The 14,679-nt window shown below is 44.3% G+C and overlaps 1 protein-coding gene across 1 annotated transcript; it reads right to left on the bottom strand.

The window, feature by feature from the left end:
• Positions 1 to 2,607: 2,607 nt before the first annotated feature.
• On the bottom strand, positions 2,608 to 10,818 carry LOC141164651 (uncharacterized). The gene is made up of 2 exons (XM_073650132.1): positions 10,709 to 10,818; positions 2,608 to 4,282 (listed from the first exon to the last, which is right to left on the bottom strand). The coding sequence occupies exon 2, from the start codon at positions 4,265 to 4,267 to the stop codon at positions 3,227 to 3,229; it is 1,041 nt and encodes a 346-aa protein (XP_073506233.1). The 5' UTR covers positions 4,268 to 4,282; positions 10,709 to 10,818; the 3' UTR covers positions 2,608 to 3,226.
• Between the last annotated feature and the right edge of the window lie 3,861 nt (positions 10,819 to 14,679).

Genomic DNA, 14,679 nt, shown 5'->3' with positions numbered 1-14,679 from the left:
TATTTTTAATTTGCAACCTGATGGAGGTCAGTATAGATGGACTAATAGAGAAAGTCCCACACACTGCTAGAAGGCCAAATATTTTTTCAGAGCTAGATGCAGATAAAAATTATTTTTAATTTGCAACCTGATGGAGGTCAGTATAGATGGACTAATAGAGAAAGTCCCACACACTGCTAGAAGGCCAACTATTTTTTCAGAGCTAGATGCAGAAAAAAATTATATTCAGTTTGCAACCTGATGGAGGTCTGTATAGATGGATTAATAGAACAAGTCCCACACACAGCTAGAAGCCCAATATTTTTTCAGAGGTAGATGCAGAAAAAAATTATATTCAGTTTGCAACCTGATGGAGGTCAGTATAGATGGACTAATAGAACAAGTCCCACACACAGCTAGAAGCCCAAATATTTTTTCAGAGGTAGATGCAGATAAAAATTATTTTTAATTTGCAACCTGATGGAGGTCAGTATAGATGGACTAATAGAGAAAGTCCCACACACTGCTAGAAGGCCAAATATTTTTTCAGATCTAGATGCAGATAAAAATTATTTTTAATTTACAACCTGATGGAGGTCAGTATAGATGGACTAATAGAGAAAGTCCCACACACTGCTAGAAGGCCAAATATTTTTTCAGAGCTAGATGCAGAAAAAAATTATATTCAGTTTGCAACCTGATGGAGGTCAGTATAGATGGACTAATAGAACAAGTCCCACACACTGCTAGAAGCCCAAATATTTTTTCAGAGCTAGATGCAGAAAAAAATTATATTCAATTTGCAACCTGATGGAGGTCAGTATAGATGGACTAATAGAATGATGCTATGCCCAAAAGATTTTACTTCACTAGGTGCACTAAAAAAATTGGTATTCTATACACAGGTGGTATATCTTGCAACACAGATAGGCTACTCCACTGACTAACACACTCTGCAATAGGCCAAAAAGGATTAGCTTTGCTAGATTCAGCCAAATGCTGTGAAAAAAACTTGCACAGCACTGGCACAGACCTGCCTGGCAAAAACTGATAGGAACTGATGTAACCTAGTCCTGAAAAGGACTGCAATTACAATTAGTCTTTACTCCCACAATCTATCTATTTAAGAGCACAGACCTGCCTGATAAAAGTCGTAGGAAATGCTGTAACCTAGTCCTTAAAAGGACTGCAATCACAACTATTCCCTACTCCCAAGCTATCTGTAGATTTGTGCGAAAATTGGCTTGAAATTAAGAAGGTATAGCGCACACAGCAACAGCGGTGCCGTCTAACACGCAGCTGCAGCAGTGAGAAAATGGTGGCGACGGGGAAAATGGCTTGGTCTTATAGGGCAAGGACATGTGACATACACTGCCAATGACACATGCCCTTGCTTGTGTGAAAAACAGCACTTCGCTCCGTGTGTGCGCTGCTGATAGGCTGACAGATTGCACCTCCCCACTGTAAATGCGGGAAAGAGAAAAAAAAATGGAGATCTTCATTATTCCTGCAGAGATCCATCCCCTGCCCCTCCCCCCACCCCGCTGTACACTCAAACTGCGTATTAACATTAATTTTCATCATTACTGAGAAAAAATCCAGTTATGATTTTGGTGCACGAACAGTTATCGAACATAACCTCGAACAGCCGAATTTTTCTCAAATCGTTCGTGTTCGCCGACCGGCTCGAACACCGCCCAAAACAGCTCGAATTTGAGATTGGCGAACAGTTCGAGTAGAACAACGCTCATCTCTAATAAACACCTGAGGTCTCACAGCAAATCACCAGAACACGTCTTATCTGACCCCAGCACGTCTCTGGAGAAAAGGAAATGTTCTGTCCATAAGAAGATCCTGGAATATTACTGCACTGAGGACGCTGCTTGTATCTGTGTGTTCTGCAGTTTGGCCGGAGAACATCAGGGACACCAGGTGAAGATGCTGGATGAGGTCTCAGAAAAGATGAAGGCGAAACTAAGAAATTTTCTCCAGAAAATGACCAAGCAGTGTCATTCCTGCATATGGTAAGTCTGTGAGTAGTGACTAGTGTCACATTGAGTAGTGACTAGCGTCAGTCTCCATTGTTCGGTGCTAGTAATGTCAGAAATGTATTTTTGTACAACTTGAGTTGCTTGGTTATTATTCTGAATTTAAGGCCTCACTCACGTCAGGTTTTTTTCACGTATCTGACCGAGTTTCTTCAGTGAATTTTGGTCAGCATTTCTTCTGAGTTTGGTCCAAGTTTTATCAGTTTTTCTCATTTGTAAAAAAAAAAAATTTCTGTTTTTTCCTAAATATTTTTTCACAGATCCGTAAATTTGTATTACCAATTCTAATCCGACATTGGGATAAAAAAATCGGACTTGTCTCCACGATTTTGCATGGACCACTCGTTCTGCAGAAAATCATGGACCTGTGAATGACCCCATTTAGGTAAATACAAGTGCTGTCTATGAAAAACACAGGTTGAACTCGTATGCAAAAACGGACGTCTGAATGAGGTCCAACTGATGAAGATAAACAACTGAGATGGGAAAATTTACATTTTTCATTTAGTTGCATAATAATTCTGCAAATATAGAAATTTTCCCTAGAAAAGACAAAACCTCATTTTTACTTTCTTAAATACTCAGGTTTATTAGCGTTTTGGATTGACCAACAGCACTGGAGGTGTTCAATAATAAATTTCATCATCAAAAATACAAATTACATAATAATTGTGCTGACAGTGTAGATGCTCATGTTATATCATGGTCTCTCTGGCAGAATGTGGGAAGGAAGCCTCTTGACATAATAGATTATACACTTTAAAGTCAATCACTGGTTATGAAGCTGGTACAGTAACTCCTGGCACTTCTCATGATCTGAGGTTCTTGTCATCGCTACAGAATTTACTATGTATATTTTACATAGATAGATCCATTATTCTTCTATCTAGGAGAGCAACTATAGGGATGCAACAAACCAAAAGGTTCCTCCTTCACACATAAAATGCACATTATTAAAAGCACATGAAAGATGTCAGTGGATGTAAAGTTATGGCTGATCAGTGTCCACATTACATACAGAGTCAGATTGAGTCTCCTACCTTATCTAGTACATGATAATGAAAAAAACCAGCATTAATGTATATATTATTACATATTTATTCTGTTGGAAAGCTTGGAAGTAGGACAGGAAGCAATAGAATCACCAGGTGCAAAATAAAGAAAAGCTTAGTTATAACTTGACCTGTTCTTTATCCTATCTATGGACATATTAGATGTGATGGATTCTTCCAGCTGCAGCTTCTCCCTAATATATTTATAGAACCATCATATACATATAATGCAGCATGAAGGGGCTCAGAGAAGGTGGCAGTGAAGGTGTGAAAGTGTCTGATGGGGTCACACAGCTCATAAAAGGACAGCTGCCCGGCCTCATAATCCAGACATATCCTGACTCTATCACTGGAGATTTTGTGGGGTAACTGGATCATTTTGCTATCATGTATCACTGAATACTGATTATTATATCTCCTCAAGCACCAGGACTTGTTATTATATCCAATGTATGACCGCCCTCCCCTTCTGTCTATACTGGGATAACACATCCCCACCCTCCACCACCCTGATCTTCTGCTCTCCACATCCCAGTAATGTCGTCCTGAGGTAAATCCCCTCCTGCTCATCACCTGATTATACTGGAATCTCTCTGCTGTTTCTGGACGTTTCTGTTTCTCTTGTGTCTCGGTTGCAGTTTTCAGGTCGTCTGATATAAGGAGATTATTATCAGCTGTGTTTACATCCAGTAATATGTCTGCAGGACCCTCCACATAGATCCCGCTCCTTATACCTGATATTACGTCACATAATGTGTGTAATGTGTGTGAGATCACAGCCACATCCAGGTCATCTCCATCATGGGGCTGTTTATCATGTCCCCCTGTGTCCTCATCACCTCCGTCCTCCTCAGGATCACACAAGTCACCGGTGTCTGATTCCTGTAAGACAGTCAGTGGATCCGTCATGTTACACAGCTCCTCAATGTGTCTCATCTTCCTGGACAGCTCGTCCTTCTTTATCTCCAGCTGATGGATCAGAGCAGACAGTGACAGTGACTCTTCCTTTTCCTGCCTGGAGATCTCACTCAGGACCTTCTTCTCCAGGTCGTCCACCCGTCTCCTGATGTCTGTACACAGGGCAGTGACTCTCTCGGCTTCTCCAGCTGCTTTTTTCTGATCTTTTCTCCAGTGCTCCTCCAAGCTCCGGACTTTTTCATCTGTGTTTTCTCTCTGGTGACTACTCATGGACAAGCCGTGAGACTTGGGTAGTCAAGAGTCAGATACCAAGAGTGATCGTCATATACAAAGGGGTAAGACAAAAGGCGTAGTCAGGTCACAGTCCAGAGTCAGAATTCCAAGGTTAGAGTACATCAAGACAAAAGGGGGTTATACAAATGGGTAGTCAATAGATAAATCCAGAGTCCAACAAAAAAAGGTCAGAAGTCAGAGCACAAAGAATAGAGGACAAGCAACGAAGAGCTGAATGGTACAACTGGCAGCCATCTGGGACAGACAGCTCAGTTAAGTAGCTGAGCAATCACCTGGAACAGGGAACAACTGAAGGAGCTGAGCACCTCTCAGTCCCAGATTGGACTGCCGAGCTGTCAATAACACACTGAGCAGCGCGACCAGGCGACGCTGATGACAGTTGAAGTCAGCACCCGCCGTCTGTGATTCACGCGTATTAAATAAATAAATAAATAAAAAACGGCGTGGGGTCCCGCTTCCTTTTCCTAACCAGCTGAGGAAAGTCAGACAGCTGGGGGCTCATATTGCATAACACCAAAATCCGGAAACTATTAAGTTTAGGAAACATATGAATATTTTACCAAATAATCTTTATTGAAAAAATATTACAATTATTTTAAAACATGTAAATTTAAACATGGGGTGCATCCATGGAGGTGAGGAGTTTTAAACATACATAAGGATATTATTGATATAGATCACCAAATTAACTGATGCTAATTAGGAATATACCACTTTGGTGACTACAATACTAAATTATCATTTTTATGCATGCAGGTTACACTGTTCAGTTTATACATCTATGTTAACTCCTATAATGATAATAAGTAGTCCTAACTGATTTCAACCACTAGGTGGGGATAAAGTGCAATGTGCAAAACATGTGCCTTTTTAATCCATATAGACTCCAGTTAGCTGCCAGTGTTATGCTCAAAGTCAATCATGTGCATATCATATATAGCATTCAATCAAATACACTGCTCAAAAAAATAAAGGAAACACTCAAATAACACATCCTAGATCTGAATGGATGAAATATTCTCATTGAATACTTTGTTCTGTTCAAAGTTGAATGTGCTGACAACAAAATCACACAAAAATCATCAATGGAAATCACATTTATTAACCAATGGAGGCCTGGATTTGGAAAATTAAAGTAGAAAAACACTACAGGCTGATCCAACTTTGATGTAATGTCCTTAAAACAAGTCAAAATGAGGCTCAGTATTGTGTGTGGCCTCCACGTGCCTGTATGACCTCCCTACAACGCCTGGGCATGCTCCTGATGAGGCTGAGTATTGTGTGTGGCCTCCACGTGCCTGTATGACCTCCCTACAACGCCTGGGCATGCTCCTGATGAGGCTGAGTATTGTGTGTGGCCTCCACGTGCCTGTATGACCTCCCTACAACGCCTGGGCATGCTCCTGATGAGGTTGCGGATGGTCTACTGTGGGATCTCCTCCCAGACCTGGACTAAAGCATCCGCCACCTCCTGGACAGTCTGTGGTGCAACGTGACATTGGTGGGTGGAGCGAGACATGATGTCCCAGATGTGCTCAATCGGATTCAGGTCTGGGGAACGGGCGGGCCAGTCTATAGCTTCAATGCCTTCATCTTGCAGGAACTGCTGACACACTCCAGCCACATGAGGTCTGGCATTGTCCTGCATTAGGAGGAACCCAGGGCCAACCGCACCAGCATATGGTCTCACAAGTGGTCTGAGGATCTCATCTCGGTACCTAATGGCAGTCAGGCTACCTCTGGCAAGCACATGGAGGGCTGTGCGGCCCTCCAAAGAAATGCCACCCCACACCATTACTGCCCACTGCCAAACTGGTTATGCTGAAGGATGTTGCAGGCAGCAGATCGCTCTCCACGGCGTCTCCAGACTCTGTCACGTCTGTCACATGTGCTCAGTGTGAACCTGCTTTCATCTGTGAAGAGCACAGGGCGCCAGTGGCGACTTTGCCAATCCTGGTGTTCTGTGGCAAATGCAAGGCGTCCTGCATGGTGTTGGGCTGTGAGCACAACCCCCATCTGTGGACGTCGGGCCCTCATACCACCCTCATGGAGTCAGTTTCTAATCGTTTGTGCAGACACATGCACATTTGTGGCCTGCTGGAGGTCATTTTGCAGGGCTCTGGCAGTGCTCCTCCTGTTCCTCCTTGCACAAAGGCGGAGGTAGCGGTCCTGCTGCTGGGTTGTTGCCCTCCTATGGCCCCCTCTACGTCTCCTGGTGTACTGGCCTTTCTCCTGGTAGCACCTCCAGCCTCTGGACACTACGCTGACAGACACAGCAAACCTTCTTGCCACAGCTCACATTGATGTACCATCCTGGATAAGCAGCACTGCCTGAGCAACTTCTGTGGGTTGTAGAGTCCGTCTCATGCTACCACGAGTGTGAAAGCACAACCAACATTCAAAAGTGACCAAAACATCAGCCAGAAAGCATTGGTACTGAGATGTGGTCTGTGGTCCCCACCTGCAGAACCACTCCTTTATTGAGGGTGTCTTGATAATTGCCAATAATTTCCATCTATTGTCTATTCCATTTGCACAACAGCATGTGAAATTGAATGTCAATCAGTGTTGCTTCCTAAGTGGACAGTCTGATTTCACAGAAGTTTGATTTACTTGGAGTTATATTCTGTTGTTTAAGTGTTCCCTTTATTTTTTTGAGCAGTGTATACAGGTTGATATGGACAGATAAATACCTGTAGATGGATAATCAGTGCCTGTTTGCTGTCTGCGTCGCTGCCCCATCAGCTGGGGGCTGATGTTAATATTCTGGGAGGGGGCCAATAGCCATAAAGGTTCCCAGCCTATTAATACCAGCTCACAACTGTTTGTTTAGCTTTTACTGGTTAGTAAAAAAGGGGACCATACAAAAAAATTACATGGAGTCCCCCTATTTTTGCTAACCAGCAAAAGGCTAAACAGACAGCTGCAGGCTTATATTAATACACTGGAGAGGGGCAATGGATATTGGCCTCCTCCCAGACTAAGAACAACAGCCCTCATCCGCCCCAGAAATGGCACATCGATTAGATGCATCAATTCTGGAGCTTAGCCATGGCTCTTCCCACTTGCCCTGGTGTGTTGGTAAGTGGGGTAATAGTTTTGGGGTTGATGTCAGCTATTTTATGTGCGATGGCATCAAGCCCGGGGTTTAGTAATGGAGAGGATGCAGACACCCCCTTAACTAACCCCATAGTCAAAAGTAATAAAAACACACTAAGAAAAGTCCTTTAATTGAAAAAAACACTCCTCAACCCTCTTTTACCCATTTACTAATGGTGGTGTCTGACAGACGCCTCTCCATTACTAACCCCTGGGCTTGATGTCAGCGGACATAAAACAGCTGACGTCAATACCAAAGCTATTGCCAACACACCAGGGCAAGTGGGAGGAGCCGATGCTAAGTGCCAGAATTGCCGTCTAATGGATGAGTCATTTCTGGGGTGGTCGAGGGCTGGTGTTCTTCGTCTGGGAGGGGGCCAATATCCATGGCCCCTTCCCAGCTTATTAATATCAGCCCGTAGCTGTCTGTATAGCCTTTGTTGGTTAGCAAAAATATGGGGGATTATTAATAGGTTGGGAACCTTTATAGCTATTGGCCCCTTCCCAGAATATTAACACCAGCCCCCAGCTGCCTGCTTTCCCTCAGCTGGTTTGGAAAACTAATGGGGATCCCACGCATTTTTTTTTAATGTATTCATTTAATACACGTGATACACAGACGGCGAGTGCTGACTTCAGCTCTCATCAGGGTCGCCTGGTCATGCTGATCGCAGGGAGACAAAGTGACAATAATGAGAGTTATAGGAACAGCTCTAACTGTACTGCTTTTCCCAGATGCCGGGATGTGTCACACTGATGGTGCACACGTATGCCACATGGATGTTATACATCCATGTGGCATATGTGTGCCGTCTCCATCTATTGAGTTGGCTGTAGTGGAAGAGGTGTCGTTCCTAATTACACTATTTCTACTGTAGTGAAATTGATGCCACTTTGCTGGTGTCTGCCACAAATTTTTGGAAAGGTGGAGAATCCTGATTGGGCCTCCATTTACTGGGTTGGCTGTAGTGGAAGAGGTGTCCGTCCCCATTATACTACTTCTAATCTACTGAAATTGATACCACTTCTGTGGTGTCTGCCACTAATTTTTGGAAATGTGGAGAATCCTGATTGGGTCTCAATCTATTAGGTTTGCTGTAGTAGAAGAGGTGTCATTTCTAATTCCATCATTTCTACTGTACTGAAATTCATGCCACTTTGGTGGTTTTAGGCCCTAATTTTTTGAAATGTGGAGAATCCTGACTGGGTCTCCATATATTGGGTTGGCTGTAGTGGAACAGGTGTCGGTCCCCATTATACTGCTTCTACTCTAGTGAAATTGATGCCACTTCGGTGGTGTTAGGCCCTAATTTAGGGAAATGTGAACACTCCTGATTGTGTCTCCATCTGCTGGGTTGACTGTAGTGGAAGAGGTGTTGGTCACCATTATAATACTTATACTCTATTGAAATTAATTGTTTGGTGCATATATTGTTCTCACAGGGAACACATGATAAAATAGAAATTGGTTTTCTTTCTACCATGGTATATAAAGCAGACTACATCTCAGCTTAAAATTCTTTGGAGCAAATATTGTTCGCCATACAGGAGAAAAAAAAAAAGGTTGGATCTGAGCAGCTTCCTGATCCTGCACTGTATTGTGCTGACAGGGCAAGAAGTGGAGGAGGAAGAGGGTGACTGTCAGGGCGAGGAATGGGATAACACATTGAATGATGATGAGGTTGTAGATCCCACTTGGTGTGAACTCATGAATGCGGCTGAGTAGCTCATCTGAGGAGGTGGAGGAGGAGGAAGACAAGAAGGTGATGCAACCACGACAAGCACTACATCCTTAGCCACAACCGTGGCAGTGAACAGCATCGATCGCGGGTCTGCAGCTTGCAGGGGCTGCAAGGGTTGTTTTTTGACACCGCAAAGGAAGAGCCAACTCACGTTATCTGGCAACGTTGCAAAAAAAAAACTCAGCAGAGGGAAAAAGGACAATAATTTGACTACTGCATGCATGAACCTTCACATGCAAAATCAACATGCGTTACTCTGGCAATCTCACTGTGATAAAATGCGGAGCTCAACAACCATCAGCCGCCCCATCAACCGCCTCTGCTGCTTCTTCCTCCTCCTCTGTTACCATATCAAGTATTGTCACCCAAGTCTCCCATCGCAGAACCTCCGGTTCTTTACCCACTCCAGTCAGGCTGAGTGAGAGCCTATCAGCTGTAAAGGAAGTGGACATGCCTGCTGTTTTTGACTGATCTCAGAAAACGAGCACACCACAACTTTATCAATCCATTGTAACATCTCCACCTGTACCTCACTCACAGTCCAGCAGTTTGTCTGGTTCAACGTACTCCGCTCTCTCTCAGCACAGAAGCCAGCCATCAGTCCCATAAAAGATTGTTGCCTCCTACACATGACAAAGCTAAGAGGTTGAACTCCGCCATCTCCAATCTGTTGGCCATGGAATTGGTGATGTCAGGCCCTAATTTTTTGAACTGTTCACACTCCTGTATGTCTGCTTTTTTACTAAGGAGGAAACCGGAGAACCTGGAGAAAATTCCAGTACACACGGGGAAAACATACAAAATACTTGCAGATGTTGTCTTTGGTGGGATTTGAACCAAGGACTCCAGTGCTGCAAGGCTGCAGTGCTAACCATACTACTGTTTTACCCGCTCTGATATCTAACATGCTGGAGAAACTTGCACCTACTGCCACTCAGTGTCTTCAGCTCCTTTGTGAGAAACTAATGTATTTGGGCAGCCACTCTGTCTACCAAATAAAATTCCTGAGAAGGAAATTGTGGATGGCTTCGCTTCTGGTACTGGGTGCACTGCTAATACCATGGCGTCATGCCATAATTCACTGGAAATATTCAAGGCTGGTTGGAGACAAGCTCATTCCCACAGAAAAGATGGTGACCTTTATCATCATAAAGGAGTAAGCTCGCTGTCTAGGAGACTGACCACCGCTGCTGTCTACCTTGTGAACATTGTATTGAAGCTTGCAAGGTGTCACGGGTTTACCGTGATAGAGAGGAGCCAGAAGACTGCAGCGCCTGATTCCTCCCACTCCTGCAGTCATTGGAAACATTTTGCCTTCATATTAATTGGTGCAGGGGTTAATCTGCTCAGTTGTGAGCTCATGGAACCTTACCGTGATTTAGGCTCTCAACAGATTTGTCCCGTGCATCTCACCTACTGTGTAATGCTGTACTCCAACACATCAGACTGGTGCCTACCGTGGAAACCTTGAAAAGGAAGCTGAAGACCCACTTCTTGTGACAAACGTGCAATCTGCGGTAACCCTCGCTCCAGCATACCTCTGTACTATCTGTACACTGACCTACTATATCCTCACCTATCCCTTGTAGATTGTTTGTGCGACCTCTCGGGCAGGGTCCTCTCTCCTCTTGTACCGGTCGGTGACTCCTTTTCACATGTAAAGCGCCACGGAATAAATGTCGCTGTAATAATAATAATAATAATTATAGTGCTTGTACTCTGGTTCAATTTATGGCACTTTCCTGGTGTCTACCCATAATTTTATGTGTTTTGGCAGCTTTTGGGCCCGTTTGAAGGTGTTGCATATGCGTTATTTTTGGCCCCCATTGACTCCTATGGCGTTCGGAAATGTTCGACCAATATTCCACGAATAATTGGGCAAATATTGCAAATTCAGCAAATGTAATCCGAACCGAATATTGAAACATTCGCTCATCCCTAGTAATAATGTCACCGTCTAATAAGCAATATGTTCAAGAAAACAGAGCAATATGTAATTGTATCCCCATTACAGGAAAGCAGTGAAGTGTGAAGCCTGCTGTCTGTATATAGGGAAAGGGTTTTTCAATCCTGAACTCTCCATGGCATACCCATGGGGCTTAACCCCTTCATGCTGCGGCCATTTTCTGTTTTTGCTCTTTCGTTTTTTGCTTCCCTACTTCCCAGAGCCATCATTTTTTTATTTTTCAGTTAATGTGGCCATGTGAGGGATTGTTTTTTTGTGGGACAAGTTGTACTTTTGAACGACACCATTGGTTTTACCATTTGGTGTACAGGAAAGCGAGAAAAAAAAATTGTGGTAAAATTGCAAAAAAAAGTGTAATTCCACAATTGTTTTTTGGGTTTATTTTTTACCATGTTCACTAAATGCTAAAACTGACCGGCCATTATGATTCTCCAGGTCATTCCAAGTTCATAGATACCAAACATGTATGGGTTCTTTTTTATTTAAGTGGTGGAAAAAAAATGCAAAGTTTGTTAAAAAAAAGCGCAATTTTCCGAGACCCATAGCGTCTCCATTTTTCAGGATCTGGGGCTGTGTGAGCGCTTATTTTTTGCTCGCCAAGCGGAAGTTTTTCTTTATATCATTTTGGGGTAATATTTTCAAAAACTTTTTTTTTCTACTTTTTACTTGCTTCAATACACTCCCTGGGAGACTAGAAGCTGCGATCATCTGATTGCCTGTGCTATACACAACAGGGCTCCAACCCTGCTATGTGTAACAAAAGTACTAATCTTCTATGAGCAGCACTCATAGCAGATCGGCTGTGACAACCACAGGGGTCTCCTGCAGACCCCTGGTTATCATGCCAACCCATCGGCGGCCCGTGATCATGTGACACCCAATGAGTGTGGTTAGTGACGCGTGTGGTTAGAGAAGCGAGGGTGATGGGATGTATGCAGACACAGTATAGGAAGGGAGGGTGATGGAATGTGTGCGGACACAGTATGGGAAGGGAGGGTGATGGAATGTGTGCGGACACAGTATGGGAAACGAGGGTGATGGGATGTGTGCGGACACAGTATGGGAAGCGAGGGTGATGGGATGTGTGCAGACACAGTATGGGGAGTTGGGGGTGATGGGATGTGTGCGGACACAGTATGGGGAGTTGGGGGGATGTGTGAGGAGGAAATATGAGGAGGTAGGGGAAACGTGTTAGGAGTCTATTGAGGGGAATAGTGTAAGGAGACAGTATGGGGGAAGAAAAGTGTGAGTGGGCACAGATTAGAGACTGAGTAGTGGGTGGGCGATAGCATGGGGGGACAGTGTAAGGTCACAGCCAGGAGGGAACAGTATGTTAAGGAGGGGGAGTGTGATGAGGGGGGAATATGATGAGGGGGCACAGTATAGAAACTGAGCCATATAGGGGGGACACAGTGAGGACAGTGTGAAGAGGGGGCCCAGTATGGAAAGGAGAGGGCAGTGTGGAGAGCATGTACCATAAGAGGGACAGTGTGGAGGTGATATTTTGTGCAGGGAATATAGTGAGGGGCAATTATTTATTTAGGGGCTCAGCGCAGGGCAGATATTTTTATTCAGGAGCATTATAATGACACTGCTATCTTTAAGAGCATCATGTGGATGTGCTGCAGAAGACCGGAGAAGATGGAAGTCTGCAGAGACGAGGTGTGGATGAGAAAACTCATCATGGAGTCCGGACAAGATGAAGAAAAGAAAGAGAACGACTCCAGAGACAATGTCATCTATCAGGTACCTGGATGTAAATGTTTTTTGTGATGCTGAGATTTTTATATTTTTATTTATGTTAGGAGCATTAAAAATGTTGTCGACGTTTATGATGAGTCTGCAGTCATTCTATGTGACTGCAGACTTCTGAATTCTCACAGTGCGCGCTGCACGCTGTCAGGATTCTCTCGTGCCGGCGATTTGTATACATGCGGTCATGTGCTGACTAGACATGCGTGGCCTCACTCAATGAAAATGAATTGAGAGAGGCCGGACATGTCTGGTCGGAATGTGGCCAGAAGTATACAAATCACATACTTGTGGTGACATGACCGTCCACTCTTGCCACGGCAAGGGAGAATTCTAAGAGTGTGCAGTGCATGAGCAGTGAGAATTCAGAAGCCTGTGGTCAGACACAGTGACTGCAGACTTTCATCTCAAACCTGGACGAGCCCATTAATTATAAAATGAAGTCCTGTAGCCAATCCTGACAGCAAGTAATATCCTCACTGTCAGGATTCAGCTCTGCTTGCAGGTTCCATCAGTCATCACATGGCCACTTCACTCATATGAGATTTTCATACTTACGGTCAAGTAACAACGAGCTTTTCTTCCTGCTTCTCTCAGAGAGAATTAGGAAGAGCAGCTCGTCGGCATGTAACTAAGTCCACGGCCCCACTGGTATTTGGTCAGTATTTTATCTCCGGAGTGGGAGCCAAAACCAGGTGAGGAACAATCTGAGAAAAGGTATAAGGCTGAGTTCACACGATGCGTTTTTCATGCGTTTCCGCGGCGTTTTTGCAGTTGCGGAAACGCATGAAAAACGCATGGTAGAAGGGCAGCAATGTTCCCCAATTGAAATCCGCATGTGCTGTGCCCATGATGCGGATTTTTCCGCAGCGTAAACGCTGCGGTCAAAAATCCGCAGCATGTCAATTAATTTTGCGGAAACGCTGCTCTTTTGCCGCCATTGACTTGCATTAGACCGCATGGAATCCGCATCACTGTATATGTTGATGCGCTTTTCATGCGGTCTAATGTGCGGATGGTACCCGGGTGTGGAGGAGAGGACTCTCATCCAGACCCAGGTACCATTAAAAAAAAAAGAATAAAATAAAAAATATATATATTCTCACCTTCTGACGGCCCTCACAGCGCTCCTGCTTGATTCCCCGCACTTCGCGGTTGAATGAAGAAGGACCTTCGCTGACGTCAGAGTCATGTGACGGGTCACGTGACGCTGACGTCGGAAGGTCCTAAAGTCTTCACTGCCGGCAGCCGGGACCGAGCGAAGCCGGACACCGGGGGCCATCAGAGGGTAAAGTATAGATTTATTTTTTATTTTTTGACATTCACACACTATATAAATCCATGCCGGTTGCATGGATTTATATAGTGTAAAGTTGACAAGCACTTTCCAAGTGATGCTAAAATCGCTTGGGAAGCGCTTGTCAACCCGCATGCAGAAATGAAAGTGAAGACCGCTTCATTTCCGCATGTCCCTGGCAGGAAACCGCATGTACAATCCGCATGCGTTTTTTCCTGCCAGAGAGATGCAGAAACGCTCAGGAAAAAATCCTGAGCATTTCTGCATCGTGTGCACATACCCTTATAGAAACAAGTCACCATTTCTGCATTTATCACTCACTCCTGGTTTTGGCTCCCACTCCTGAGAAAAAATACTGACCGAATACTGATAGTGGGGCCGTGGCATTAGTGTGCAAATCGCATATGTGATGGAGGGGGCGCCAAACTGAATTCTTGCCCCGGGTGCTAGAAGACCTAGATACACCTCTGGGAGTATGAGGAGACAGGAGGGATAATGTGTGGAAAAAGTGATGTGAGGAAAGTGCCAGGGG

This window comes from Phyllobates terribilis, unplaced genomic scaffold (assembly GCF_046119375.1).
Source record: "Phyllobates terribilis strain yellow unplaced genomic scaffold, ASM4611937v1 Scaffold_10__3_contigs__length_209671492, whole genome shotgun sequence".
Lineage (NCBI taxonomy): Eukaryota > Metazoa > Chordata > Amphibia > Anura > Dendrobatidae > Phyllobates > Phyllobates terribilis.
This window is presented reverse-complemented; position numbering and strand designations above follow the sequence as displayed.

Bases quoted from the DNA above. Each gene is read 5' to 3' on its own strand.
- LOC141164651 (XM_073650132.1), bottom strand. From the start codon at position 4,267: ATGAGTAGTCACCAGAGAGAAAACACAGATGAAAAAGTCCGGAGCTTG.